Genomic DNA, 26,359 nt, shown 5'->3' with positions numbered 1-26,359 from the left:
CAAATCCTTTCTATTTGCAAGAGTAGCACCATGAAACTTCCAAACTGAACAAAAGCAACATTGGGTTTGCCCAAGTTTAAAGGAAAACATGAAGCTCCTTTTTAATGTACTCTACTGCTGACATTTATCTAAATCAATCCTTTGTTTATGACTTGGCAGTCTTAGCTGTGAAAATTACTTAGATTTAATCACTTGGTCCTGCATGACCTAAGCACTTATTTAAAGCAGCTGCTTTGACAGAGATTGGTGTATATTATTTTGTGCACCGGTTGTAGTTTTGGTTTTTTTGGACTTTTGTTAAAGTATCGTGAATTTGCCTTACAGATTTTGGATAGAAAGAATGATGAAATAGAGGTATTGAAGTCTCTCTACAAAAACAAACAAAATGAAGCTGAGGAGACGATTAGAAAACTGGAGAAAAAAGGTGATTTTTATACTCACGGTTGTTGTTTTCTGTGTGATTGTATTGTACTGCATCCTTCTTGTGGCTGTAGGCTTATGTGTTCCTTCTAGGTGCAGATGTCCTTTTCCTCTTCATTTGCAGGTCTTAACCCAATTTTTCCTTTAGATTTTGAGAGGCTTGTCTGGTTGTCTTTGCTGTCCAGTTTCCAAACCAAATTTTCCAAGAGGCAGCGTGATCTTATTATATTTAATATTTACAGGTTTTATGAGAGTCACCAAAAAAAATTTCTTTGATGATACTGAAGTATTTTGAGCACTTATTTCAAACTTTTTGGAATCTCTGGCTCAAGGTTAATTTATTTTTACATTCAGTACATTTTAATCCAACCACAATGTATTATTTATTTAGGGCTATTGCGGCAAGAGATTTCAAACATTGGTAGTTTTGAATATGTCATAAAGACAAAACTTAGCCTGAGTGTGGCTTGTCAGCAGTTTTTGAATGTTAGTTTCTTTTAGAATTCCTTAGAGTCCATTTACACTGTGGACTAAACCACAATGTAAAATAATACACAAGTTTGGTAACCTACGTACAAAAAAGGAGAGAGTTCATTGTATATTGTTTCCTGCTCCTTGGCAAATAAAATTGTCCAGCGAAGGATCTGGTGCTTCTGTTGGTGGGCTGGTGGTTGTGCTCAGCTGTAACGGGTTGTGTTCGAGTCACCTACACTCTTACCAGATAGTGAAAATCATCAGTCACTTTTGAAAAGTGAGTATGTACCTGCTTTGGTTTCCACAAAATTTGTCAGACACTGAATTCTTGATGCAATCACTTGCAATTTAAGTTGCGGAACTTAACTTCCTTGTATATCTTGGGCGTTCAACCTTCACAAGAACCTTTTCTCCTAAGGATGCACATAAAATCAGGTTAAAAGTGCCTGTTTTCTTTAGGTTACAGAATTTTGTTGATGTATCTTTACTGCTTCAGTAAGGAAAACTCACTATGAAATATTTTGTAAATAATGTAGAGGAGAGAGAACACCTTGTAATATTTTAGTGACACAGAATCTAAGTGTTAAATTTTAAAGAAGCACATGCATTAAGTATTTTCAAGAGCCAAAAAACATCAGAAAGACAGGTCAATTGGAAAACTGATGTAATCTGATTGCATCTGTTGCCAACACTGAAAAATTCCAAAGGTATCTCTTGAATGGTTGTTTATTTTCTCATTTTTGACAGTTCAGACCCTTGTTCGTGAGTCACAAGTCGTCAGAGAAGCAAAAGAGAAGCAGATTGTAGAGTTAAAGAAGATGTGTGAGCAAAGCAATGATTGTTTGAACAATGAATGGGAGAAAAGGGTAATGAATAATGCTTGCTTTCTTTGAAAGACTCCTACAATGTATGTCTGGGATAATACCGTTTGTCACTTAAAAAAAAAAAAGGAATATGTTACTTTAGTGATATTTTCTTATACTGATTTTATTTTTTTCTGGAGTAATCTTGCAAGACTCTTTCTGCTGATGCTTGCACACCCACATCCACCCACCCCCAGGCACCCCCACCCAGCCGGTCACTCTGTTCCTGGGGTTCATCTGGCCCTCTTGGCAAGACTCTGGGTGTATTAGGGAAGTGTTTATTTCTGGTTGACCTGACGTGGAATTTTAATCTTGGTAAACCTGCTGCTACCTGCTGCCACGGTGATTCCTTTGAACTATTATTTTTTCATTGGGTCATGAATTCTTCAATGTATTTTTATTTATTGTTAGACTCAAGACAGCAGCAAAGCTGAGAAAAAAGCATGTTTATTGCAAGACAGCTTCACCTTTGCCCAGATTATTGTCAGTATTTGCCTTGCTTACCCCTCTCAGGAGAGGGAGGGTCACAAAAAGGGCAAAACCACCTCCCTTCATAGATGAAGTATGCTGTTTAATTGAATTTTTTTGCAGCCCTGCATCTGGAAGTGATGTTGGTTTTAATTCTTGTCTTGTAAGAGATAAATCATAAATCTTGTCCTTTGTGCTTAAGACCTTGAGGCTTCAGTGTTAGGTCGTTTTTTTGTTTTAGAGAAGCATTATTCTCCCGAGGTCATCCCGCTTTTTGCAGTTATCTAGCAAGTGCAGTTTCTACAGCTGTAACTGTCATCAATGATGCCAGTGTGCAAACAAGAAGGCAAATTAAAATACTAATATTAATTTTAACTTAATGAAATTATAGAAGTGAAATCGGAGCATGTCTCTTATGGAAAAACATGGATAGTGGGAAGTATGATGGAAATATAGTAAAAGTTAACAGTACAATATTTTTATAACTTTATATACTACTTCCTTCTGTGTATTTTTTCCTTTGAATGGATGCAGGTTATTTGCATAGACGTTGCTGACAATAATGCAAATATTACTATAGTCTGTTGTACAGATTTTTTTGGTTTTATTTATATCTTATGCACCTGGAGATTAAATATCCATTTATTTATTTATTTATTTTCCCAGATTATTTTTAAAAGGATCTCAAATTCAGCAAATCTTCTGAATACCACAGTATTTACATGATACTTATAATAATAATTTAATAATTTATTAGCATTGAATGAAAAATTTTATGTTAAGTTACTGCACACTATTGAAGTCTGTTAAACAATGGTCCAGATTCACAGACACCTCCATGATTTTGCTAGTCTTTTGTTGGAGAGAAAAATCTATACTTGTGCAAATTAACCTGATTTTAGTGGCATGTTTAGAAAGATGCTTTTATTTTGTATATTGCAGCTTTCTCCTTCAGCTGTGAAATGTTAGAAACATGAGAAGTACATAATAGCTGTTATACAACCAATATACGCATACAAGTTTTGTATGCTAATTTGACATGACATTATTCTTTACTATAGTATAGGTAGAAAATTTAGATTTGAGGCTGCTTAACTAGAAAGGGAGGCCACTGGATTTTAGAATATAAATCAAGGGTTAGTAATGACACAAATAATCCTTTTGTTAGACAAGTAGATAGTCAAGGCTCTCCACCTTCTTACAAATTGAGAGGCAGATAAACTGGCAGTCTAAGTATCTGGAGAGAGTATTAGTGTTTCTGTAATAGAAATTCATTAATTTTGTGCAACAGTCATTGGTGTTCAGTTTGGATATATAAACAAATAGAATAGCAGAGAATAGTAAAAAAATATTCTGTACGGATAAGTTATGCCCTCTATACATTTTTAAATGACTTCTAAGTTACCGCTTTATAGAGTCGTAGTAGACCTATTTAGTGAGACAATGATCTAGTTTTGTTATAGAGGATAGAAATGTGGCCTGTGCTTCTCAGTTATTCTATTTATATGCTATAATAATATAATACTTATAAGTGCTAGTTTTATATGCCATTTATTATTTGGCAATATTTTTGTGATGCAGCTTCACAATGCTGTGGCTGAGATGGAGAAGGAGAAGTTTAATATTCGGAAGAAGCACACAGAGGATATGCAGGAACTGCTTGAGGATACCAATGCTCGTCTTAGCAAAATGGAGGAAGATTATTTGGAACAGATAAAGTCAACTGTAAGTTTTTTGTAAATGTGTCACGACAGCAAATGTCTCTTGCAGTATTCAAATTTCATGCATTTGTGCAAAAGTGTACATGAATACTGTTGGGCTGAGAAATATTTTTGGTAGTGCAATGCAGTTGTTCTACCTTGGGAGAGAGCAGCGTCCTGGCAGCCAGTCCAACCAAGGATTTTTCCCCCAGATAAAATTAATCGAAGTACAGCCCTTCAATGAATAATTATTCAGATATATATTTGTATTGAAGGACTGTTTCTAACATTTCTCACTGTTTTTTGATTCAAGTTAGCAGAACTTTTGTCTCTGTAGGTTTGTAGACTATAAAAAAGGATTTATATAGTACATCTATTTTCATAGATATATGTGACCTCTTACTTACCCACCTCCTCTTCGAATGATCAAATGCTTCTGTTAGATTAAAGATCAAATAAAAAGGATTTTAAAAATAATTATTTTATTATTCTAATTTAATGCATTTCTTTCCTAGAATAATTAGAAACACGTAAGCAGGTGTAATCTGGATTTTGTGGCTGCTATATAAATGATGTAAAAAGCAAAAAATTAACAAGTATCCTCAAGAAAGTGTCCTGTACTTTTTATCGGGATGAAGTATGAAGAAAATTGAATGACTGAAAAGACAATGTCAAACAAAATTTATTCCTTTATTAATGAATGTTGAATTTAAAAATTAGCATTCAGATCATGTCATAGGTAACAGTAAATAGAGAGAAAAATGGACACAGTCTGTCAGCAAGATTGAATTTAAGAACCATCAAAACTAGACAGATCTTGCTGAGCAGCTTCTGATTTAATAATTAAACAAGGTAGAGTTCAAGGCAGGGCTTAAGATGAAAGACTAGACTGTCACTGGAAATTAGTTTTCTTTTTTTCCTCTCTCTCTTTCTTTCTCTCTCCTGATTTTTGTTTTTTTTTGTTGGTATTTCAGAGTTTCCTTGTTCAGAGTTTCACGTTGTCAAGAATGCCATTGCTGTTAGCAAGTGAAATTGGCTGAATGATTTAGCTAATACCATAGAACTGATAAGTAGGGTTTTGTGCATTGAGCAAGTATGAACTTCCTTGAGGGGTGCGAGGCCAGGGAGGAATTATGATATTTGGCGATAACTAAGTACGAATCTTTTTTTTTCCTGTGTGGTGATGGTGTTCTTAAGAAAAAAAAAAAAAAAAAAAAAAAGAGAGAGAGAAAAAAAAACCAAGCAAAACCACAAAACAAAACCAAAACAACAACCACAAAAACCCCACAAAAAACCCCACAAAAAAAACCCCAAAAAAACAAAACAAAGAAACAAAAAAAAAACCGCCACAAAACCCCCAAACCCCCCAAAAACCCCAAACAAACAAACTTCCCTCCCCCCCTTCCCCGCATACTATGCAGCTGGCTTTGTAATGATGGAAAAGTTTGCTGAACTATGTTCATGAAATATCTTAAGCCACTGGACAAAGTTCAGGTGACCATTCTGGCTGTGTGAGGCTCTTGCATTACTCCAGGCTCATTTAACAATTCTGTGCCTGTTGGGGCACTGACTTGAGATGGCAGATGTTTGAGTTTTTATTTTACTTTAACAGAGGGTGAAAATACTCTTCCACTTCCCCCATCTTCGGACCTTTCTCAATATAAAAATAACTATGATACATACATCCTGGAAGGACAGCTGTGTCTTATTTTTTGACTCCGGCCTCCTGAGGAATTCTTCTCTCATTTCCGTGCATATTAACATAAATTTAGGGAAGAATGGGAAATAGTAGAGTAGTCTCATGCTAACTGCCTGTTCTTATTTTGTTCATTTTTAAAATAGTTTACATTAGGAGTTGAAGTTGTTGGAAAAAGATACAACTTTTGATAGATATTTGTAATTTCTTAAAGAAATCACTGTAATTAAGCAAATGATATGGAGAAGTGGATTAGGGAAAGGTATACCAGCAGAGACTTGAGGAATGTGCTCTCAGTCCTCATATGGATTTGCTATATTCCTGTGCACAACGCTTTCCTTCTCTGCGTGCCTCCGTTTTCCAGTAATAAAATGGAAGATGATATACTTACCTTACAAGATGATTGGTGAATTATTTTGTTAGTATATGTTAATTGATTTGAAACACAACTAGATAGCATTCGCACTGTTAATGGAGCATTTATATTATAATCGTTCCTCTCATATCCTCCAAATCCATAGCAGATATTACTGTATCTTATTGTTTATATCTTTGGATGTGGTTTTGCCAAAGTGCAACATAAAAGACAGTTGTTTAAAATCTATAATTCTTTAGCCACCTAAGTGTGTTGCTCCTTGCTTTAGTTTAGAAATTTTTTTTTTTTTTTTTATGTCAGCATATGGTGGTCATAAAAGTACTCGGAAGAATATTTCAGCATGAGAAAGCTACAGATTTCACTGGATGTCATATAGTTTAATATGCTTTCTAGCTGACTTTTATAGCTGCTCCTCACCGTAATGATCAGTAAAATCTTTTTTTATATATATAGGTTTTTTCCCCAAAATACTCTTTCCCACGTGAGGTTGTACATATCGCTAGCGATAACGCACTTGTTGGTTAATGAAAGGTCTAAAAATGCGTAACATATGTTATCATCTATTACAGTTTTTCATAGAAATATTTGTCTTCTCTCCCATTTTAGAAGATTTGTAGTTTAGAAATCAGTTGCACATATTGTTTTGCTTAGGAGAGAAGTTACTTTACTTTGGTAGGGGAGGGGGCTGTATTAGACATCCATCTTTTGAAGATTTATTTATTTTTTATATACAACATAGAATTTACTGTCATGATTGATGACAGCTTTGCTATTGCAACTCTTGTGTCTCTGGACCACCAAAGGACCTTGTTGCTTTAGGCTACTGAATAACAACAGGGTATACCCTAATTTATTCTGTTTTTTTCTCAACAATGACCTATTCTTTTAGAACCAGACTGTTAAAAAACTGGAGGCTCGTGTCCAGCAGTTGACTGTTGAAGCTGAAAATAGTAATTTACAGCGTCAAAAATTATCTCAAGAAAAGACTGATGCAGAACAACGTTACCAGGCGGTATGCTCTGAACTTCAGGAAATGAAAACAAGGTAATTAAATAGGGGTTGCTGTTTTTAATGTTGAAGAATATGGAATTTCCAAAAGCAAATATTATTAATTTTATTTCAAGAACTCAGCGGATGGTAATTGGCATTAGAAAATTGTCATGAAAATGTATAAATTGATGTAAAACTCATTTTGGAAGTGACCCAAATGACCATTGTAAGAAGTATGTTATCTTTCCATTATTTATAAGCATTTCATTCTGTTACAATAAGCACATGGTACAGACAGATTTGCATACTCTGTAGAATTGATACTGAGCAGGTAAGATGCCAAAATATGAAAGCAATTTCCATGTTCTGTTTGCTTACTACTTGTAGGCACAGCTCACTTCAGAAAGACAAGGACCATATTATACAGGAATATGAGGAGAGCATTCAGCAACTACAAAGTAAATATGATGTTGATATAAATTTTATAAAGCAGGAACATGCTCTTTCTGCAGCTAAGGTATGCTTCAACATATAATAGGCTTTAAAATGTTGTTTATTTTTTAAGTGGTCTCCTCAATATAAATGTAATGCTTATGAATAAATCCAAGGAATTGTTCAGTTCCCTAAGTTATTAATGTGCATAAGTTTAAAAAAAAATTGTGATTTAAATTTTCATTCCCAAATTTGACTGAAAAATCATCTGAAGTTGACTGATAATTCTGGTGTATGTGTGTATGTGTACGTACAGGTGGTATTTCCATAGCTGATTCAGATAAGGTACAATTAACATGCTCATTTTGTTTGTGCTTCTGTAAAAATTCCGGATACCAGAGGACCTCAGCACACTTAAAAACTTAATGTTTTCATAAAGTCTCTTCAATGAGGGAAAATATTTTTTCCAGAAATAAACTGTCTTGCAGACCTCTTAATATGGAACATTATGTTAAATATTTATGTGTTTAAGAAATTATTTTTAAATTCCGCAGGCTTACGTTCCACCCAAAATGTAATAATTCTGATTTGTTTCTGTAAAAACATCTATCAGATTGATACCTACCAATATGCATAAGTAGATATATAGTATATATTTAATATAATTTTCAAGTTAAATAATTGTAGAAAAGGCTCATATTTTAAATACCATCTGCTAATCCTTAGAGCCATAGGACAAATGGGGTCTTTTGCATTGTTTTACTGGAATTCTGGGAGCTTTGATGATACTTTACTCCATTTAATTTACAAGGTATTTTTCTTTCTTTCAATTGTTAGTGCCAAGGTTTTTTTTATAATTAGGGTTTTTTTTGTGCTTTTGTTTACATTTCTAAGTTCACCAGACGGACAGAAGTGACATATCCGGAGTTGTAAACTCATACAGGTTTTTTTCCCAAGTTGATAATTTTTTCCAATTTCCAGGCGCTTTTGAGAAATAAATCTAAAAACGCAAAAGATCTTTCTGTAGAGCTAATGAGGAATGCAACACAAAAATTCCTTTTTCTGTTAAATCCCTACAGGCATCTGATGCTATTAAAGAATTACAGCATAGTGTGTCTCTATTAAAACAACAGTTACATGATTCAGAACATCAAAGACAGCAACAGCTGAGGGTGAGCCCTGAATTTCTTACTCAAGAATGACCAACCCTTTTTACTTTTTCCAGTGATTTGAATGTTTAGATAGCCATACTAAAACGCACTTACATACAAAGATGCATGTTATATATATTTTATTCATAGAAATATATAAAATGTCACCTTATGCTTAAAGGTTGATTTAAAAAGTATGACTAAAAGAGATCACTTTATGAGTAAGAGAGAATTTTCACAGGAACTTTTTGACTGTTTGTTGTAATTCACATGTTAAAACAGTATAAACGTGTGTTAGTGGATTATAGAGAAGCATGTCAAAGAATTACGAATATCTTTTTTTTCCTAAACGGTGAACATTTTAAAGTAAGTTTCAAAATTGTTTTTATTTTTGTTGCTATTTAAATGTTCAGTTCAATATTCCGTCTTCCTATAGGCATTTAAATTAATCCTTCTATCTCAGGATGATGAGTTCCACATCTGTATCATGTATCAATCCTGTTTGAGTTTTGGCATCTACTTTTCCTCCTATGTCTTTCATTTCACAGTTGATGTGGTACGGAATGGCATTTTAATAGCTCAGGAGAACAAGTTGCTGTTTCTCTTTAGAAAACATGAATCATGACTTTTGAGATAGTTTTGTGTTTTGTTTTTTTTTTTTATGTGTGGATATTTTTGCTGTTGGTTGAATTTTTTTTGTATGTCAAAGAACTTTTTAATGATGATATAAAGTGGATTTTAATTTTTATGGACTGTTCTATATAATAGCAAATGTGTGTGTGTTTGACTGCTTTGAAATGAAAGAAAAATGTGGTTTGTTTATTTAGAATACACGTCTCTTCCTTTGCAGGATCAAGAATACAAGCTTCAACAGGACAAACTTCACTTGGAGCATGTATATGAAAAACAGGTAACGTTTTCAGGAAAATATACCATCTTATGCACATTTCCAATTTTGTATACAGAATCTAAAGGTTTAAATTCTGAAATCCCCAAAGAAGTAGATTTTGGAATCCAAGCATTTCACATGGGTTGGAAAAATAATTGGACAAACTCAAGGAAGATTTTAAGTGCAGCTATTTAAGTACAGGGACATTGCCTCTGATTCTAGGAACCTGTTGCCAAATGATGGAGGCTGGGAGAGCATTACCAAGGAAGTGCCACTGTAAGCCTGTCCTGTTTGTATTCGCTGCTTCTGTTGGCATCTGATGTTAACTGCTGTTAGAGAAAAGATAATGAACTAAATTGAACTTAGCCTGACCTGTTGTCAGTGTTCATATGTTCTTCCATACTACTTTTTCCCCAGTATATCTTTATTCCATACTTCTCCATGACTTGAATGTGTTCTCTATATATTGTCAACATGCATTGTTTTTACATCAGAAGCTTAAATGAAAAAATGTCATTTTCATCAAAAACACTTCATCTTAAAGCACTTTGCAAATACTGCGTACTCTTTTAGACTTTAAACATCAATGGGTTTCAAATTAAACTTCAATTTTAGTGACGTTATATGTTCAACTCATGCAGTGTTTAGTAAGAGGGTGCGTTAGATGCCTATTTAATTGAAAGGATGTGTTATTCAAACATGTCATTTCCAAATGTGGCAAATGTATAACATAAAATAATGAATTGTGATCATAGCTACTTGTCACTTGGTAATAGCATTTGCAACATCAGTTGTAGTGAGTTTTTGGTTTGAGTTAGTGCCTTCTGCTGACTTGAAGTCAAATCCTTTTTCGTTCCAAGACATGTTTTGGTCTAATCCTAGCCTACATTTGTCGTCTTAGACAAGTCATGTCTTTTATGAATGTTTGGCCTCAAGAAAAGCCTAGGACTGGAATAATATTGCAGGTCAAAATAAAAATATATTAGCATAATTTGCGTATCTTCCAGCTATTGAAGTATAGTGGACATTGGTTTATTGCAATACATCGCTTCCTCTGGAGATAAGTACAGATTAAGTGTGACTGGTAATGTTTCCAGGCATGAAGTCCAAATGCCATCAAATGGCTCACATCTACACTATTAAACTTTACGATTCTGGACAGTAAGGTGGATGCATCCGTATTACCTTTCTGCAGTGGTGCCTGTCCTGTGTGAATCTTGAATGAGGCTTGAGGATCATTTGGGAGAATGCTACTTAGCATGGGCTAAGAGCATGTCAGCAATCACTCTACACCAGTAAGCACAGGTATTGAAGTTGTAGCTCTGTATCAGTAAACAAGAAAGTAGACCCATTATTTTTAATAGATAACTTTACAGCAGTTTGCCTATTCATAAATTTTGATGTAACTGTGTTTTTGAAATCAAATCTTTGAGAAAGGAGGAGGAAAAATACATGTGAACAACCTATGGATATAAATCCATAAAATAGTATAGATTGGCCCATAAAACACTAAAACGAGCTTGCCTTCAAGTAAAGGAATCATGAAGTCTCTGGTGCAATCTGTTCACTTAAGAACCTACCCATTATCTAATAATCTTTATTAGTCTACAGTGGCTATTGCCTGCTAGGATATTTAAACATCAAACAAATAATAGGTAGTAACCCTAAATGTCACTGTTTGATTAAATGTGCTTATCTGCTGAATCAGGAACCAGTTAGGCTAAATGGTTTTACAAGCAAAGGAAACACCTGCTTTTTATAAATAATCTACCGCTTGTTTTCCAAACATTCAGCTAAGCGTAAGAACAGTGACAGATTATTCCTGAGAGCTGTTCTCGAGCCAGCTGTTAAATATATATAATTTTGCCAGGTTTGGCAATACCTTCTTTACTCTCTGACAGACAGCCCATCGGTTTGGAGGCTCTTTCAAACCAACTAAGTATTCAGACTTCCACGTAGTAAACACTACATGGAACTGCTTACAGTAGAGAATCTCCAAATTTGGTTTTTCATTGGACTACACTCTTGTGCTTCTGACTATACGCTTCTTAGAACATATTTTTCTTTATTGTAGTGACTTATTAGCATGTAACATTGCAAATGATTGGAAGTGAATAAAGGATTTCCTGTGCTTCCCATCCGGTAAAGAAAAACATGCTTAATACATCACATCACCACATTGTTACTTGAGCAATCCTTAAAGCAAAACAAACTCTTGTACTTAATCTGCCTTTGGCAAAAAATATTACGAAAACCCATGGTTTGGACCATGCCTGTGAGGTTGCCAAATTCTGAAGCTGCTTTCCTCTCTTGATCCAGAAGTACCAGAGAAAAGAATTCTTCATAAAAATGTCTATTCCTGGTTAGTGAATTTAGGAAGTGGGAGTCAGATTTTGTTCAATGGTTTTTGTGACTATATTGCTTTATAGGGAGAGAAGCAATTTCTCAGATTGCCAGGATACGTTCCTTGTGAGGTCTTGAAAGTTGCCGTTTTCATTCTGCATTAAATACTAATAGGAATTAAAGTAGTATTTCAAATTTAAATGGTAACTAAAATATTAGAGGGGAATTAAAGAGCCTCGAAGTTTTTTGTAACTGAGTGTTTTCAGGATATTTATGTAAGAGGTCTGTTTGCTTCACTTTTGTGCAAATGTCTTTTAAAATATGTGTGTATAGATATTTCTCAGTGTAATGGCAGTTGCATGGAGAGTTACTTGGAAATGCACAGTTTGCTTGGGGAAATAGAAAGGAAGAGGGATAAGCAGCATGGCCGAGCGAAGGAAAGTGGAGAGAGGTGTGGGACCCCGTGACGTTAGACAGTGGTGATCCTCTGCTGTGTACTGAGGTCATGTTTAGTGATGCGGAATATTTTTATACTGCAAGATTACTTATTCAAAGTGAACACATAAACTAATGCTGATGTAGGTAAGAGATGATCGGGAAGAGACAGGACGATGTCGGGGGCAGCTTTTTTCTGTTGTGCGAGGATGCAGAGGCTCTCGGGTTGCACTAGGACTGATTTCCTGCCACGTCCATTGGAGTGACAGATGACTTACTCTTCTGGATTGACACTATTATAACCAGCTTGTGGTCACAGTTTACTATGGAATAATAGTTGTTAGCTAAGGTGCTCTATCATTTTAGAGGTGTCTGTGTGCTTTTTGTGGGTTTGTTAGTTGTACACTTATACAAGAGTGCCACACCCCCGCATTTCCAAATGGTGTTTTTAATGTCTGAATGCAAAATGAAAAGTTTTATATAACGATTCAAGCGCTCTGGTTTGATTTCACTGGGTCAGGAGTTCATCAGTAGTAAACCACTTTTCCTTGAAGCTTTACTTTTCTTAAGAGTATCTACCCTCAGATAGTTAAGGCTTGAGTTTGTATTATTCTAAAATAATGTTATTTACTATCATTATGTTTGGTATTTTTATTGTTGTAAGAATTGGTAAAAAGTAGTTCACTTTGGGTATTCACAAATCGGTAAGTAGAAATTCTGCACCATAGAGAATACATGTCATTATTTTAGGCAGATATCTGTATGCTTTCCTGTATTTATCTAAAGAAAATCTAGTTCCTTTTTATGTAGTTACTGATATTTCTTTATTCTAGAGAATAATACTCATTTTGAGAAAAAAAATGGCTTTGTTGGCTATAGTCTCATCTCATACTTTATCTCTCTGTTAATCTTTATTCTTGCATTTCATGTAATTTTAGAAATATATAGATGGCTGTCTACATCAGTGCAAAAGAAATATGCAAAGTAAATAGTTTTTATAATTTAAAATAACATTTTTTTTAATCAGACTTTATTTTAGCTAAAATATGGTATTTTTTTCTTCAAATGGTAGATTCATGGCGTCCGGAATGATCTTGATAAAGAAAGAGGGGATGCTCAAAAGAAAATTCGCAAACTGGAAGAGACTTTGAAGTAAGTGAATATGGAATAATTGTTGAAACATCCCCAATTTTTTAGTCAAATTTATTAAATAAACTTATGCTTTGTCTCATCTAACTGCCTTTCTATAATTTGTCTGGGTTATCTTCCCGTTGTAAAGCTGCATCTTCAGGGTTCTAGTCAGCCATAAAAATTAAAAACTAAAGCAAGAACAAAGCCACCTAAATTTGTTGATTTTCAAGGGGTAGGAATAAAACAGAATTGAAGTCAGTTATATCAGCTAGTCTTGCCCTGTCAAATAAATGAAACCGGCTTCAATGGAATGGATACATAGTAGGCAAATAATCCAAACAAAAGACTAGTTGCTTTGGATTATGTTATGTGGATTTTTCCTCTTTGATACCACACTTTTTTGTGTGAATACTTATTTTTCAAATGTAGCTAAGGCTCAGAGAAATGGTCAGCAGCAAACAGAAGATACTTTTCATTAACTAACTTGGAACAGCTTTTTTGCTGACCTTGTATGTTAAAAAACTAATCAGGATGCAACAAGTTTGATGTTTTCTGAGGGAAGGAGTGTTTTACATGCAGCAGATACACATATGACATGATTGACTCTTGTTACGGTGCTTCCATTTTTGATTATGTAAAAAATTATTTCCATATGTTTATCCAGTTTAAATTCAAAGTTATGGAAATAATTTCTAGGGAAAACAGATTATTCTGAAAGAAACCAGAAGTTACTTGCTAGAACTACTCAGTTAAATGTTACCATGTATCTTATCTAGGCTGATAGAGGCATTGTGAAGATACTTTTATTCAATAAAAGTCACAGGGCTGAAGTCTGTATTCCTTTATTTCTATATCTTAAATCACTACAGACATTAATAAAAACTCTAGCTTTTAATCTTTAAATTCTTTCCACTGACTATTATTTATAATTTTAGGGAGATTGAATTGTTATCAACTAAACTTAATCTTGAAGTATTTTAACGTCGGATCTATTGATATAATGTAGTTGCATTCATTACCTTCCATGGCTTTCAAATAACATGTCAGTTTGCACTTACTTATGTTAATAAGATAAGTCTGACTGTACAGTCCACGGGCTGCTCAGAACTTATCCCCATGTGGGTGCTCTCAGTGCAGGGTAAACACGGCAGCGCTCCGCTGCAGGCAAGTCCTTGTGAAGTGGGTTAGTGTGCTGTGGATTTTGAACTTACTTTTCAGTGAACTGTGCTGGGAAGCTCTGTAGATAGCCGAGAGGTCCTCATTTATTTCAGATATTCCCTAGCTGTAATTAAGCTTAGGTTTAATGTTTGGGTTAGAATAAGGATTTGAAAGACTAACGTGTCAAGAGCCCAGTTGAGTGGTGGGTGCTTCAGGGCCCACAAAGTAAGGTGATGTTGGCAGAGGCCAGTCCCAACCTTGTGCTTTGTGCGAGTGGGTCCTTTGGCCAAAACCGAGGATGGGTCAGCCTCTGGGATCCGAGAGCCCTGGAGACTGCATGACAGGTTAAAAGTATGTCTAGACTATTTCCCCTACAGCGGATGATTAATACCTATTCCCGGTTTTCAAAGTGTCTTCTAATGTAAGCTACTTCCACTCATATTGTAGAGTACTTTTCCCAGGTCGCTTCCATGTCCTATGGCACTCTGTTCCTGTTATGCTTTTTTTTAATTTTATTTTTTTGATTCAGGGTGTTGAAAATAATGTAGTGATTTCTAATATAAATGATATATCACTCTCCTAATTTAAAATGGAAAATGTTTTAATTTTGGAGATAGCTTACTCTTTAATAATGAATCTATAATACTGTTCTTTTGGTTATTTTATACCAGTGATTTGGGGTTAATTTTAAGGTTAGTAATGGAATTAGTAATGCTAATAAGTAATTATTTTGTAATTGAATAGAAACAAAAATTAGCTTTCATCCTGGTTTTTGTCTGGATGGAGACAAAAGTTGGCAGAATCATCAGGGTGGGTTTGTGCTCCTCAAGATTAAAAATATTGTATTTACAGAAATATAGTGCCCTAGTCTAAGCCCAGCATATATTCTGCTGGCCGGTTCTTTCAGATTTCAACTCCAGTGTAAAACCTCTGCGTCTTGCATCCGAACATTTCTGACCACGGATGTGTCGGTGCACATGACTCTTAAGAACAGACTCACATGCCCAGTTTAGAGGAACTGCTAATCCTGCAAGGCTGGCTTTCTGGAAACCAAGCCATTAATTTAGTCTCTGGACAATATTAAGATTTTACATGTATGTGTTTATATATGGTATGTATGTAAGTAGTACGCAACAAGCAGTAATATTTTTGTGTCAGAAATGGATGGCTTTCTTATGGCTTTTTTCCCCATTGCTGCAAAAATTAGTCTTTTTAACAGTCTCTCGCTATTAGTATGAATCCAAAAGATCTGATGTTTTATGTGAAAATGCTTTATTTTTCTGTATTTCTTTGACTAATAGCGGAATCAAATTAAGTAATTACAAGCTAAGGCAGACATAGGAAACCTTTAGAACACAACCTTATCTTCCTTGAGAGGAGTGAAAATATAGTTCACCATCTCAATAGAAACGATGCCTTGTGGAATTGCAGCTCAGAACCCAGTAGGTGCATCAGTGATTTCTCATAAACTACTTTGATCTGAATGCGCTTTGATTCTGAAATGGCCACAGGATTATATATTGAGGAGCTAGTCAGCTGCAAACATAGAAGGGGAAGTGGCAGGCATTTTAGTGGGGGTTTTTATTATTATTATTATTTTTCCCGTGGTGTGACAGCAAACAGTGCTATTGCAGTTTCAAACATATCCACATAGATGCATAATGAAAGTGATTTGAGACATTGTGTGGAATAGTAAAATCCACATTTCTGAAAGTATCTTTCACTTCAAATAAATAGTGTTGCCAGAGTTTTATACTGAATATGGGTTTACATAGTTTATGGAAGTTTGTTTCTTTCTTCTGAAGTTTATGGTAGAAATCTCTGTCAAAAACAAATCTTTTGCAAAAGAATTGCTCTAATACTCATGACTTTTGGTGGTGTCTTGTAGATATAAATTTTGTATTTAGTTTAGCAATGCATGTCATAGGCATTGCCTACTAGCAAAAGTGACTATAGGAAGTGCTCCAAGGATTTTTCTAGAATGTCATCTAAACTGCATTTATATAAAAGTATTCTTAAAAAGCTTCTGTGTTTTTACTTGGGGGGAAAGGTTGTTTCTCTAATCCCTTTAGTTTGGTTGCATAAAATATGTCAGGAGAGTAGGTTACAAATAGGCTAAATCTCTGTGGTTCTTATCTTTTATTTTAAGTAGATGAATAGGAAATATAGAGGTATAGTTATATTACAATTTGTCACACTACAGACTGAGTTGAATACAACAGAAAAAAAATAAGAAAAAAATCTGTATCCATTTGTTGCTGAAGAAATTACATGGAAGAGAAAGAAAAGGTCTTGCTGACTTTATACAACACTGTTATCCAGAGTAGCTCTCAACATGATCTGTTGTGTCTCGCTCTGTGAAATTTGGACACCTATTTATTAAAAATATTTATTTTGCCTCTGCTAATATTTTAATATCCAATTATTTCATAATTTTAATTTACTAGGCTGTAGGGAAATATTTCCCATTTCATTGAAGAGGTGAAATATAGAAGCTTAGAGACTTGTGGCAATTTAGGGAACTGGAAACAGGCATGGCCTTGTTGTTGTTTAAAAATGAGGCTGGGGCATGTGTGTTAAAGCCTCTTTGACCGTTTTTACTCTTATTTCTATTTCAGTGATCATTTCTGAAGCAACTTTATTTATCTGATCTGCACTTGAGTAATGTTCCCAACAGTAGTATTGCAGGTGGAGGGTTTATACACTTTTTCTAAAGACCTAACACAGAGGTCTAAAGACCTCTTTTCCACAATAAATAATTGTGTTTTAAAAATGTGTAAGTATTTAACCTCCCTTCAGTTTGGACCTGTTCTGCACATTCTCTGGCTGTGAAGACTCTTGTTGTGTCTATAAGTGGCATTTTTTAGTAAATATCTGTCCCAATTACTAAACAAAAGCTCTAAAGTTTTATCTAACTTGTTTTCATAAAATGATGCAAGCATTCTGAGCTGTTAATGCTTTAGTCAGTTTGATGTGTCGATCACAAATATTAAATTATATTTCTTTTCAACAGAAGGTGTACTAAATAATGACCTCTGTTGATATTAGCCCTCAAAGAACAAGATGAACTCTAGCCCTCTCACTATAGAACTGTTTGAAGACATATTGAAGGTACTTTTTAAAAAAAAGAAAAATTTCCTTTTTTACTGTTTCTTTTGGTTCCAAAATAGCATTGTAAACTACAGACAACAATTTTCTTAGCCATTGCAAAAGTTTCAGAAATAATTATAGTAGTAATTTCATGAAACACCAGTGAGAGTGCATGCTCAATAAGGACCTTGGAGATGATAAATGCATATTACGATCACAATTTAAATATTCAGAATTTAATGCTAGCAGGGTAATCATAGCAATGATCCTGAGGGCTTCCTGTGGAAGTATCACAGGCGTTATTTGCAGCCAGCAGAAGTGCATATACTTTAAGGCTGGCCTCATTTATTTGCTGATAAACAGAGAAACTTAGAACATTGTTGCTTAAGATCAGTGGTAAAAAACTCCTTTATGATCCAAAGAAAGAGCAGAATAGCCATGTGCGTTATTAGTATTTATATACTCCATCAGTGTACGAGGTGTAACTGCCAGCTTGATCGACATCAAGGAGGATATCGGGTGTACAGGAGGAAACATTTGTTTTACAGCATTTAGTTTGAAGTTCATTTATATGTTATTAGAACCATAGAATCATTTAGGTTGGGAAGGACCCTTAAGATCGAGTCCAACTATAAACTGTAAAATATGTTATTGGTAATAATATGAAAAGTAAAGATGAAACAGTAAAGAAGGGAGGATTTGATTGTATAAGTAAATAGTTACAGTTACAGGTTTTTTGAAGTGCGAGTACAGCATGCATTTAGACCACCTCAGTTGTAACGTGGTTTCGTTTTTGCCACTCATTTTGCAGTCATAGCTTTATGACTGCATAGACATATAAAGTTTGTCCATCTTGAGATGGAGATTTTGGACTAAACTATAAACATACGTAAGAGTTAAGGCTGTTATCATCTGTCACCTGCATGGAAGTGTAGACCACCTTGCTGCTGCTGGTTTCTCAGGATAATGGTTGTGATGGTTCTCCCATACTGGAAATAATTATGGGATCTGATTTAATGCTTTTTGGTTTGCATGTCTCATACACAAATTAATATTTCATTATGCTACTGAAATACAATTTCTGAGTTCTTACTCTTCTATTCTGTAGTGTGATTAAAGGGAACAATTTTTTAAAAGTCACGTTAGGAGAAATGAAATGAACTGTTGCCTCTACAGGTGCAGACGTAATTCCTGAAGTGTCAAGGAATGCGTGCACACTATCTACAGTTGAATGCTTTGTAACATTCTTCCTCTCAATCTTTGCCTTTTTTTTTTAAACTTGCCTATGAAGCCAAATCTCAGCACTTTGCAAGTGGTGATGATACAGAGCAAATGTTTAGCAGCTGGTTTATTGAAAGTCACTTAATAAAATTGTTTGTTTACATAAGAAACTAGCAACACCTCTTTTCTCCATTGCTTCTCTACCCCTCATCTGAACTTGTTTAAAACTCTTCTGGGGGAGAAAGAGGGGCTAAACTTTCCAGAAACCAGCAAAGCCACTCCTATCTATTAGCAGATTTGTATTTTTACAAGAGTTTCTAAAGTGTGCACTTACAGTTTTCACAGTATTTTGTGATTTGGTTTGGACAGCAGACCAAAATGTTTCAAAGTCATTTCAACCAAAGGCATGGTATGAAGATGATGCATGTAGATGTTCAATAAAATACAGAAATAAAAGTACTTGTGTACATGCAGATATTTTCTCTGGGGATCCTTCAGATTTCTCTGGGGATTCTTCAGGAATCAAGGCGAAGATGTTGATTTCTCTTTGGGGATGGTGCTGTGGAGTTTCCTCACTGTAGACTCAGAAAGACTTATTTCATTGCTTTTCGTTATTCCCAGTATAATAGCTGTGTCAGTCCTTTATATCTCCACATGCTGTTGCTGGACTCTACTATTTCTAGGGACTTTGTCAAGTGTAGTTCAGTGATACTAATATATGTTTTAAATTTCAATTTTTGTGTGTAGGACAGTTATTACTACTACAAGGTTTTGTTTCATAGAAAGTATCTCATAAAAATACATTTGCACTTGTATTTATTAAAACAAATTGGAAAAATGCTGTTTTGGGAAAGAAATAATTTTTTCATACCAGTTACTCTTCTTGAAATCTTAGTAATTTTTTTATTCAAAGGGCTTCTACTTGTCATCTCCTAGTATGGTTTGCTGGTCATTTGGTTACTCCCTTCTGAATCATTTGTTCCCTACCTGACATCGTCGCAAGGTATATGGAGCAATGGAGCTGGAGCTCTTCTCAGGCTTGTCCTGAGGTTTGAAACTTAGTACTGATACTTGTAAAGCCTTAGGAGAATGCCTTTTTCATCACACTTACTCAAAAGCAGAAGCTAGTGTCAGTATGTTCTGCAAGAAGAAATCTAATTATAATTGTTCTGCAGCTTCAGCCTGAATCCCTGACAAAAGGGATGCCTGGATTGCGGAGGTTCAGTACATTCCCATCTCCTCTTGTTTTTACATCCACAGGGCTTCAGTCTGGTTTGGACTATGGTGGTGCAGTGGAATGATTTGATTTTACATTGTTATCATGCTGCCCTGAGTATGGGGTTTTTTTTTGTTGTTGTTCTGGGACTCCTTGTCCACTTCCAGCAGGCATTCTGCGTGGTGTTTCCTACGGTTCCCCTGTGTTGGTGAAATGGGGACAAGACAAAAATGGGAACAGGGCAAGATGGTCCCTTGCAGAATCTCTGTTCTGCTTTTTCTTACAGCGATGGCTGTGTAATGACTCATTTTTCATTGTGTAGTTTTCTTTGATATACAAAGAGAAGGCCCAGGTTTGTTTGGTCTGAAAGGCTTTTTTTGCTTTGTTCAGAGTACGTAAAAATGTATCAAATTTTAGCACAGAAGTTTTATGTAAGGGTCTTTTAGTCTTTGAGATTACTGATCTCTTGCAAAATTCCCATAACTTTTCTTTTCTCTGTATTATCGTAGAAGGGACAATGTAAAAGAAATGACGGTACGTAAATCTGAGAAAAATAAATGGTACACATAATGCTTCTGAGCTAATAAAGAGGGAAACAGATGAAGGCAAGGATAAATAAAAATGTGAAAATAGACAGCAGAAGGAGATAGAATAAATAGCAGTGAATATAATTTCATTTTGTTTTGCAGGTTACAGTTGCATAATTTTGCATTTACTGTTATGTTGGATCCCAATATTTTAAAAAAAAGTTAAATTTGGACTTTCAAAATATATAGGAATTGTATTTTTAAAAACCTGTGAGTTACAGTGGATTTTGAGGATTTAATGATACCAAACCATGAGGGAACTTATTTTTAAACAGCTTCTTCAGAATACTATTGTAGGGATTCTATTGTATGAATTTCCCGTAGTGTTGGATGTCATAAATGCCATTGCACACAGAAAAATACAACCGCATGATAATCATCAATATGATGATAAATAAATAAATGGAGTGATAGCTTTAACCGCAAGTTGATTTTTTTTTTCCCTTTCTTGCTCCTCAAAGTTGAATCCAGATTCTGAATAATTACTTGATGTTGTTAATATTTTTATGATAATTACTTAAGTGTAGCCTTTTCCTATAGTTAATTCCATTTTTTCTTGAAAATGTAGTATTTATGTGTGGAGGAATTCTTGTAGGAATGGAAAAGCTATTACTATTTAAAGCCGGAAATAATGAAAGAAATATGAGAAGGCATTGTCTTTAATTCCAAATGTTGCAATAAAGAACATTGTTAAGAGTTTATACTCATGTTCGTTGTGTTCATCATTCTCTTTTATTAAAATGTTTAGTATTGTCTTCTTGCGACAGTTGCAATATGATGAAAAAAGCAAACTTTGTGATTTAAAACCAGTGGTAATGTTAAGTGGCTGAAGAGTTTGGTTATAATTTTACTCTTTAAAACAGGGCTGTGTGTTTTTTGGTGTGTGTGTTTTTTTTTTTTTTCTCTCCGCTAAGAATCAGTGGAAAAACAACCAGCTGTTCTCCACTTGGTGCTCTGTTTGAGCATCTGAAACCTTTTAGAGCAAAACCAGTCAAAGTTTCCAGCATATTGTAAACATTCCTTCAGCCCTAGTGAACATGCTGACATAACCCTCACTCTAGGGGGCACAATGTAAAGTATGAACAGAGGACAAAAAAATGTGGTAGCTTTATTTAATAGTCTCACTTAAAAGAAAAAATAAAGTGTTCTATTAACTATTTACAGCCTTTCATTTTTCTTTCACCAGTTTCTCTGGAGACCTACTGGCGATAATGAAATATATATTTAAAGGAAAGCTTCAGTTGTACAAAAAAGAGTAACAGTTGATTTTTTTTAATCCTTGTCTATGGGACCGTTACGTCTCTCAAGATGGTTATAGAGATGTCAAATGACATCTTTTTAATGATATCAACTATGAAAATGCTTTAGTATAATATATATACATATGTATATATATACACACACGTGTATATATATATACATGCACACATATATATACACACATATATATGTATGAAATGAAAGTATTGCCTTGTAAGATGAACAGCATCAGTGTATCATGCTGTAACACTTAGGTTAACTGCTGTAAATTGCTATTCTAATAATTAATGTAGTTAAGGGCTATAGATTTTGACCTCACTAAATGAATATAAAAGGAGTTAACACAAATGTCAGAATTGTTCCCTTATTATTCCAAAAGGCTTCCCTTTCACATTAGCATATCTGTTAGATTCAGTGCAGTGTATTTCAAGACTATGTAGTGCCCAGAACATTGATGAAATGAGAAGAGCCTTCAGTTGGCTAAAGAAAGTCTTACAGATGATTGAATTCAATTACTGATTTTTTAATAAGCATGAAATGTTTCAGGCTGTCACCTTTTTTGGGTCAGTTAAAAACTATTTACAAAAAGAGCACAGGGAATGACTTTGTTCCTTTTGTTGTTGTTGCTAGATGATTATGATTGCTAGACTCCAGTTACACTTAGTAATCTTAAGTTTACTTTTACTTTTTATGTACTTTGTACAACTTTCCTCCAGCTTCTTCAACAACACAACTAACCTTCACTGAGGAATTAAAGTTAATATTTCAAACAGTACTTTTATTGGGGGGGGGAGGTGAAAATCCGTGTCCACTCATACCAGCCTCTTAGAAAAAAGTAATTGATAAGCTGAGTAGATACTCATCATTCCTCAGTATTGTGTTACTATATTGTCTGTTACAACATGGATATCATTATTCTCAATCCTAAACTATAATAGTGCAATTATTTTAGCCATAAAAAATAGTTACCTTAAATACGTTTAATGACAGAATGAATGCTGTATCCTTGTACCTCCCTGTATAGGTGAGTGATATGCTTGCTTTTTGGATTCTTTACTTACTCAAAACTGGTATTTGGTGGTGTAGCCATGATTGTCTAAGGGTAGAAGAGAAACAGGATTGGTGGGAAATAATTTATTTTATTAAAGACTTTTTGACCCAGGGTATTTTTATCAGCACCTCTTTGAAATAATAAACCTGGCATGCTGAAGTAATTAGTTAGATGTTTCATTTAGAATTCTGTATTGGAGAAGTCGGAGACAGTCTTGATGCTGTTATTTCATCCTCGTCGTCTTTGATTTGCCAACCACTGTTGGCTTTGCCACTCGTAACACATCTTGGGCTGTTCTTTGTTGGTGTTAAGTGATTCTTCTTGCCTGGCTCTCCTCCTCTGCTTGGTGGTGTCTCCCATAGTTTGTCCTTCAGATGGTTTATTTTATTCGCCCTCCAGCCTTCTGTGCCACAGCACTGTTCTCCGATCCCTATCTTTTCCCTCTTTGCACCTCTTCTCTGGGTATCTCATGAATCTATTTACTATCTATGCTACTGACTTCCTGTCCACCTTTTAATTACAGGCTTGTTTCCTTTTATCTAAGCCATTATCTACACCTGTCTCTCTAATTCTCCCCTCCATGCTCTCCTTGTTGAGGTTTAGCTGTCATCTCAGCATGTAAAAGCCATGACTATTAATCTCTGTTCTAATCCTCCTCTCTTGATAACCGAGCCTCTGTGGCCTTTCATATATGTGGTGTATCTAAATCTTGTAGACAGTTTCTGCAGTGTTGAGGAAAATTATAACATTTTCCTTTCCAGCCACATTTACAACACTTGCCCAGCTTGTTAACCCACATCTCATTCATCATTTTGCAGTTGCTGTTTTTATTCTGTTTGCATAGCACCTAGCACAACAGTACCCTGTCATTATTATAATGAGAAATAGTTATAATAATTATTAGTGTGTTTAACCAATGTCTAGTTAATTTGTGAGCCATTAATTTTGAATGTAACGCATTATTCTTATTTCACCAAAGTGTGATATACACACGTGGAATATTATTTACTCTAAATTCATTAACAGCTTTAAGTAGTGGTTTAATTTGTTAATGTTATCTCATGATTTATTTAAAACCTAAGTATGTAGTTTAAAATAGTAATTATATTGTAAATATCATTCATTGTTATAGCTTACTTGAAGGAATGCAGTCCAGCTTTTTGATGTTAACATCTCAAATTATGCAAACTGTAAACAATTTATAAGTGAATTCGTGCTTTTTCTCATAAAGACAAGCTCATCTTATACTTAAAATCAGGGAATGAAAGATAAAATTGTTCTCTACTTTATATTTTTGGCTTTATTTCTTTGAAACGATGAAACAAGTTAGAATGCTTTCTAACAACTTCGAAATATTTAAGTGCCCAGGGACAGGATAGGGATGATGTTTTGAAGGCAATAAATATTTCAGCTTCACATTTCAGTCTTTCTTCTTCGTTCCTTTGATCTGGCTTTGGTTTAGTTATCATTCCGCTTGAATGACTTCACACTATCTTTCTTCCTCTCCACACCAAAAAGAAGTGTTCTGCACATATTCCATATGTTTGGACGCTCGCGTTGTAGAAGAGCCCTCATTGTTCCTCATTGTCTGCTGGTAATAGCTGCCTCTACGGTGAGATACCCTAACCACAGCTACAATGGGTGCAGTTAGGCCCAATATTTACACAGAAAGCTGTGACTTAACTGTCACTGTTTGTTAAAATAGTAGAGCAAGTAAAATTGTTTTTTGTGATTTCAGAGAATCGTTATTACTACTGAAGCATTTTTCTGTAACAATAAACTAAACCAGTAACCCCTTCTTTCTGCAAATACATGATTCTTTAGGCCTTAAGACATTATTTATGAAGTTGAAATAGTCTGCGTTCTAGAAATTAAATTAGAGGGGCTGTTGCATGGAGTATTTTAATGGTTATCGCACCCAGCTAAAAAGTGGTGTCATGGATCTTGCATTTGGCTATAAATCAATAAACTGCTGCATTCATGTGGAGTCCTGCCAGTATCCGGGCACCTCCATGTGAGAGTCTCTCTGAGATCAGGAGCAGGATCGTGGGGTCACTTCTATAACATTTTGTGTACGGAAATATATGTGTCCGTATACTGGGGCGATACTCGTGTCTGTAGCTTATACACAAAAGATACTAAGGTAAGTTTCCTGAGTTTTGCTTTTGCATGGGCAGATCATACATGTTTCGATGACAGTTATGTTTTTAGCTACTCAGTATGCTGTGTATTATGTTGTCTTCTCCTTCGGGAACATGTGTTTATATAGGTTTTCTTAAAATCTACGTGGACTATATAAATTATGATAAAGGATTTTGTTTCAACACAAATTAGTAAAAGAGTCAATTTCTTATTTCTTGTGTCAACAAATAAAAAGGAAAACTGTTTAGAAACAAACCCAGCAATATCGTTCTTCAGCTGCCTTCCAGCAAGTGAATAGTTTGCAGTTTGGTGGGTGGTGAAGCAGTTTTCCCTCAGAAGTATTAATATTTGGGGAGGAGAGGAAGGAATGTGTAAGTACAGCAAATCTAAATACATAGCGTCAGTGCATATATGTAATGTGGGATCATCGGGGTAATCAGCAGGAGAGCCTGGCCTTTCCGGGCAGATCACCGTTAGAAGATCTCGGCTTCATCAGTGGGACTGAAGGCTCAGCCATTACTCTGCTTTTCCATGCCTCAGCTTTACAGAGCAAGGTTCGTTTTTATCTACAGGTGTAAACCCAGAGTCACACTCACCTGTGTTAGACAAGAGATGAAGCCTCTCCCTCTTGTGGAGTCCATCAGAATCTAAGTTTCAGAAGCTTATTCAGTGGCAAAATGTATCCTTACCACAGAAATTTCTTACTCTGCTTTTGTGTTCCTCTCAACTCAGGAAACAACGGTCTGTTTAGACACTGCTGCCAGCAGTATTTGAAAACCTGGCAAAGAATTTACATATTCATGAATTAAAGCCTGGTATAATCTTTATAAGAAAACACCAGGATTTTCACAATCTAGTTACTTTTCATATCACTGAAAAACTCTCTAAACTACGCACAGGGCGCTTGTGTGCGGATTTGCTAATGGGATGTGAAACTTGCTGTCCACAGAAGCTGTCCACATGTAGCTCGTGGAGGTACACGTTTTGTACATCTGTGTATTCACATGCAGTCTAAAATGTTTTAATTTGTTGAAGAGGCTGTGGCCGAGACAGGTGCATCTCCTGGTCTTGTTTGCTTTTGGTCAGCCCTTGCTTTCCTACAGGGCACGGTGAGGACCCCGCGAGTGACAATACTGGTTCATACCACATTTGCTGGGACATCTTGAGTTTATTTAACCGCTCATGTAAACGACCGGATTGCCCTGTCCTTCATTAACTTGACGTGCAATGCTGTAATGTCTCTCTGTGTTTAGTTGTTACCTCTTG

General features: G+C 35.1%; 1 protein-coding gene across 3 annotated transcripts in view; it reads left to right on the top strand.

Moving 5' to 3' along the window:
• Positions 1-26,359, top strand: part of CEP112 (centrosomal protein 112) — a 170,503-nt gene that overhangs the window by 34,544 nt on the left and 109,600 nt on the right. For all 3 annotated transcript variants that reach the window (XM_075169444.1, XM_075169445.1, XM_075169442.1), the window contains 8 exons: positions 325-424; positions 1,642-1,760; positions 3,807-3,950; positions 6,887-7,041; positions 7,375-7,504; positions 8,499-8,591; positions 9,421-9,480; positions 13,310-13,389. In XM_075169444.1, the coding sequence (XP_075025545.1) occupies positions 325-424; positions 1,642-1,760; positions 3,807-3,950; positions 6,887-7,041; positions 7,375-7,504; positions 8,499-8,591; positions 9,421-9,480; positions 13,310-13,389 (881 nt within the window). The remainder of the gene's footprint in view (positions 1-324; positions 425-1,641; positions 1,761-3,806; positions 3,951-6,886; positions 7,042-7,374; positions 7,505-8,498; positions 8,592-9,420; positions 9,481-13,309; positions 13,390-26,359) is intronic.

Source organism: Calonectris borealis, chromosome 20 (assembly GCF_964195595.1).
Source record: "Calonectris borealis chromosome 20, bCalBor7.hap1.2, whole genome shotgun sequence".
Classification (NCBI taxonomy): domain Eukaryota; kingdom Metazoa; phylum Chordata; class Aves; order Procellariiformes; family Procellariidae; genus Calonectris; species Calonectris borealis.
Note: the sequence above shows the minus strand (reverse complement) of the source record. Positions and strands in the feature narration are given on the sequence as shown.